Raw genomic sequence first — 5,000 nt, 5'->3', positions numbered from 1 at the left:
ATGTCCAAAAGAATACAGATGATTTTTATTTAATTGCAGTTGACAATAAAAGTTGGAAACAGGAAACCGAGTGGCAGTGCTGAGCCCACGATCGAGTACAAGTCTACTGCGGTTTTACCCTGCGTCTAAGGCCTATCCGAACAACTTCGCCGCTGCCTACAGCAACAAGGCATACGCGCTGTTTTTCAAGTCGGACACTACATTAAGATCACAACTAGTACGACTTAAAGACGTTGTCCAGCCGACTAAACAAGATGGCGTGGTTTACAGGATTCCCTGTGAATGCGGTAAAGTCTACATTGGCAAGACTGGAAGACCTATGCAAGATAGAATCAAAGAACATGAGCGAGACATCGGACTTGCCCGTACCCAGAACTCCGCCGTTTCAGAACACGCTAACAACACCGGACACAACCCGCTTTGGAACGAAGTAAAGTTTATTGATCGCGATCCTGATTGGTACACACGCAAGGTCGCAGGGACAAAGATACGATTCACATAAGACTTCACCCTAACAACATCAACAGGGATAGTGGAATAGAAATTCCGGAAGCATGGCTGCCCACGATCAAGAAAAACAACAACAGGAGAACCGTACGACAGCGGACCGCCAAGGAATAACACACCGAAGATCGAAATGCACCAATCACAGCTGCTGAAAACCAACTAATCACAGCGGAGCATCCTGTTTAAAAGGTGACGCGTAACCAGTCGACCTCATCGCTGGTGAAGACTAGCAGTATACAGTCGAAACGTCGCGATCTACATCACAAGTGACCACATCGTGACCACATCGTGAGACAAACGAGAATACCTTATTATTGTAATTCACCACGATGAATAACAGCAACCTTTTTTACGATCAAAGGTTTATGCTGTAAACTAGCATGATACTGGTCACATTGGGATACATGGAGGGGTTGACGTACGGAAGGTCGATGACGTCATGACTATAAAACCAAAATTTCTGGCATCGATGGGTTATCATATTTTCTTAACTGTGGTGCTCCGCGCGCGCGGAGCTCCGCTAATAAGTGACAATCTTCTGGAAAATTTACGTTTGTTTTATGATAACAAATACATGAAGAATAATTATTGAGGGTCGCCTACGCGCCTTGCACTTCAAACAACGACCAAGAAGAACTTTGAAACCTCGACATTTAAAAATGAAATAAAGGTTACATTCAAGCTAACTTGAAATTTAAGGGAAATCTTCCGGGGAAATCGTCAGCACCCATTCTTCTTTCATTGCTGATTTGAAAACGCCTTGAAATCAAGCTGGTATTAAAAATTCATGTTCACAGTCAGCAATTTATGGAAATGCAATGAACGCTTTTTATAAACTTCCTGCGAGGCGAACAATTATTCCCATAAACAAAGCAACACGATTAATTGTGCTGAGAAAGGTTGAAAAATTGTCGGCTGTCAAGCGGAAAAGGAAATTTCAACTCGTATACGCTTTTGTTTTTGAGGTATTAAAAAGGAAAGGTTTCAAATAAGCATACAAATCAGGGGCACCCAGCATTGTTAAACGTATTTTAGTACTGGAACGGTAGATATTGGCATATATTTATCCCCTAAAAATTTTTCATCTGTTCGGATTTCTTAGTTGAAAGTCTACTGATTTGAAAATTATAGGGATAAAAACTTACCTTTTCGAAAATTTCAACCTGAGAAAAGGCTCCCGAAAATTCTAGGTTACCTTTTTAGGGTAACAATCCGTTAAAAGTGGGCAATTATACCATGTTTTAGATGTTCGAATATCCTAGGACAGGCAGGCAAGCAAGAAATTTTACTACAAATGTTCCGAAAATTCTAGATCTCAAATCTTCTCCCGAAAAGATATCTTCCGAAAATTGACGTTGCGTGCCCCTGTACAGATTATTGTAAAGTGAGCTGTTTGCCGTAATATCGTGCTTATGGCTCTTGACCAATAAGAGAGGGGCAAATAACATATACAAAGTATTGACGATTTTACAGCTTTAATTATCGGAAGCCTGCGCATTTCTTAGTATTAAAATAGAATGGGTTACGTAGTGCCAAGGACGATCGTTGGTACAGATTTCGTATTATTTAAATTCAATGAAGGATATTCGACGAACTGTCATGATTAATATCAACGCTTTAAAGCCTGTTTTCAAGATTTTCGATTCAATGTTCGAATGCTAAATGGATTCACAAAACGATGGCCCTGTTTCTCCTCCGGTTATAATAACTCCTGAAATTTCAAGTTATCCCACTAAATTCCGCGTCAAGAAAATACAATCTCGAACTTCGTTGGCGACCGATCGATTTTCTTGTATTTCGTTTCTGACCACGAGCTATCGCAGCGATCACTCTGTATGGATTCCCAGATGGCGAAGCTTGCCTTGCGACCTTGAAGAAGAAGTCTTCTACGACGATTGCCCAGAGTTTTTGAAAGCTTGGTCTCGATATCGCATCACCAACATGGCTCGTCGATACAAAACAATGGATTACATACATATGGTTGTTGACGATCATAAGAGAGAAATACACACCACGAACATAGACTTGCCTTCCAGGGATTTGTCGGCTTCGGCAATTATTTCAGTGAGTAGAGACTTCCTCAATTGTCCAACAGATTATACAGAAACTGGTTCAGGTATTGTACCGCGAAGCGCTTCTGACGAAAATATTCCTTATAGTGACTACGGAAGCGAGAAACAATGGAATTTAACTCAGTTGAATTTGACCAATGCATTCCCATCCTCGCGATCCGGTTCTAGCGAAAATCTCAACGCTGACCAAAGAAATTTTAGCAGGATCGAGAAATGGCTTCGGAGATGTAACAGTGGAGCCACTTAAAAACAACTTAAGCGAGCGAGAGTTTGAAAATTTAAATGTTTTTGGTGGAAGCCAATATTGTGTCATCGTTTCACTATAGATTCCGTGAAACAGCTGTTGACCGGAGAAAAAGTTCATTTTTTCTTTATTTTGCAAGGTGGTCGGTCTTCCTGAAACTTGCTATCAATTATTTTATCACTTTAGTTTACACCGTTAGTTAATTGTCATATTCCTAATATCTTTCAGACAGTTTTTTTTAAAAACACTTCGTCCGTCGTTTTCTGACAGAGGATGCTGCAGGTTAGAATAGCTTGTATAATTATCGACACTTGGTTGTGCAGATGTTTTTATTTCTTCCGCCGGTTTACCCAAGCGACGCACGCTTTTTACGAGCGACGGGGAAAGATATTTTCGATGGGAAGGTTAATTTTTTTAGAAAATTAAAAGCCGGAAACTACGAATTCTTTAAATTACTTTTTCTTTTTCGTTCGTGGTCGGTCTTTGCTCTCCTTTACTAACAAACATTATTTGCATTTGATTTCACGCTAGCTTATGTTATGACCTCTATTGGAAATATTAAGTAAACAAATTTCTCTTAGCACCACAAATCAGCTGGATAACATGTTTACTTTGCTACAAAGATGTAGGAGTGAGAGAGGAAATTAGCGGGAGTGGACGAAGCAACTCTGACACAAAAGCAAAAACCCATTTTGTTCGGAAGTTTCCCAAGTTGAACACTTTATTATTTGTACAGAGCTTATAACAATTTAGTATCCTTGGTCAATTTTATCTTCTCTTTGCTTGTTTAGTTTGATGCGAGAACTTTAAAAATTAATGGCTGAGTAACAACATTCGAGTCAAGGTTATTGATCATCGCAGTATTAATTGAAAATACGTTCAACTTTTTTTTCAACTGTCTGCTGTTTTAGTTCTTTGTTCTACTTTGAAAGCATAACGCTATTACTAGGACAGTAGAAAAAGCATAAAGCTTTTTTGTTTTTGTCCTTTGGATGGAGCACCTAAGTGAAGATCGACTTATTTTTTTTCACTTCTTATAAACGTAGATTTTCAAACGACTTTTTTAAAACCTGAAGCTTTATTGAATAAACAATACTTTGGTAATAACCATGTTGAGTAACAAAGCCACAGGATGAATTCAATAGGAGATAAGAGTTCGAATATTTCAGTTCATTTAAAATTTACAATGAAACGACAGATAAAAATTGTGCCTTTTGGGAATCTGTTCGGATGAAGAAACTTTTTAAAAATATATCAAATAAACACCTCACAATCTAGGCATGCTGAGTGGACCATGTGTCGTGGCATGTGTCGTGGACCTGCACCTTAATGTTAAGTTGACAAATATATGACAATTTATAATTGATCTCTTAAATTAACTTCAATATTTGGTAATATGATTATTGATAAGTAAAACGGATGTCAGTAAAGGGTCGAATTGTGGACTGCGGAACCTTTGGAACCCATGGAAACAGCGGAAGCTGCGGAATCACTTAAGAATGGCTGCCTGTGAGAATCGAGAATCGTCCGTCAACGACCATTTTGGGGGCTCGCTTATATTTTGCGAAAAGATACCTTTTAGTGAACTATATTTCAAAAATCATATTTTAAAAGTTCCAGCTATTCTTATTATTTGTTAGAAATTTGCGAAAATTTGAAAACGCGGTTAAAGTGCGGTTTTCCTTTTGACAAATTGCGCAAAATTTGTTGCGAGTACCAAGCAACGGTAAAGTCTTTAAATGAATTTGATTGGCACAAACATTCTTATCCATTTCTACTGCGATACTTTTTACCGACATATTAAAATTGCGATTTTCTAAGCTCTTTAAGGAACATCCTTAAAGTCCGCATAACATGACGGTGGAAAATGGATGATATTTGACGCGATAAAAATGTACCTGGTACCTCATTCTTATTTTATTTTTTTTTTACTTCATATTCTTCAAATATTGCTAAATTTTCTGTGTAACGTTTTATGCTCGAACTCAAAACGCTTCCCTCCGAAAATATTAGAAATGTTTGTAACCTGAGCGAGCTAAATGACGCGAAATTTTTACGTAAGCTGATGCTAATAATTAATGTAGAATCGTCGAACTAACTAATTTTCGGCTTGTAGCTTGGAAAGCTTTAAAATGCTTTCTATTTGTCAAACAGAAAACCGCACTTTAACCTCGTTT

The 5,000-nt window shown here is 38.2% G+C and overlaps 1 protein-coding gene across 1 annotated transcript; it reads left to right on the top strand.

Moving 5' to 3' along the window:
- The first annotated feature begins 1,948 nt into the window (after nt 1-1,948).
- LOC138019481 (uncharacterized) lies at nt 1,949-3,924 on the top strand. Its single transcript, XM_068866285.1, has one exon. The coding sequence runs from the start codon at nt 2,170-2,172 to the stop codon at nt 2,824-2,826; it is 657 nt and encodes a 218-aa protein (XP_068722386.1). The 5' UTR covers nt 1,949-2,169; the 3' UTR covers nt 2,827-3,924.
- Nucleotides 3,925-5,000: the final 1,076 nt, after the last annotated feature.

The sequence above is a fragment of the Montipora capricornis genome, chromosome 10 (assembly GCF_036669925.1).
Source record: "Montipora capricornis isolate CH-2021 chromosome 10, ASM3666992v2, whole genome shotgun sequence".
Lineage (NCBI taxonomy): Eukaryota > Metazoa > Cnidaria > Anthozoa > Scleractinia > Acroporidae > Montipora > Montipora capricornis.
The sequence above is the reverse complement of the archived record's forward strand: the minus strand, read 5'-3'. Positions and strand labels throughout refer to the sequence as shown.

What these genes read in the sequence shown, in the direction of transcription:
- LOC138019481 (XM_068866285.1), top strand. Translation starts at nt 2,170, where the DNA reads ATGGATTCACAAAACGATGGCCCTGTTTCTCCTCCGGTTATAATAACT.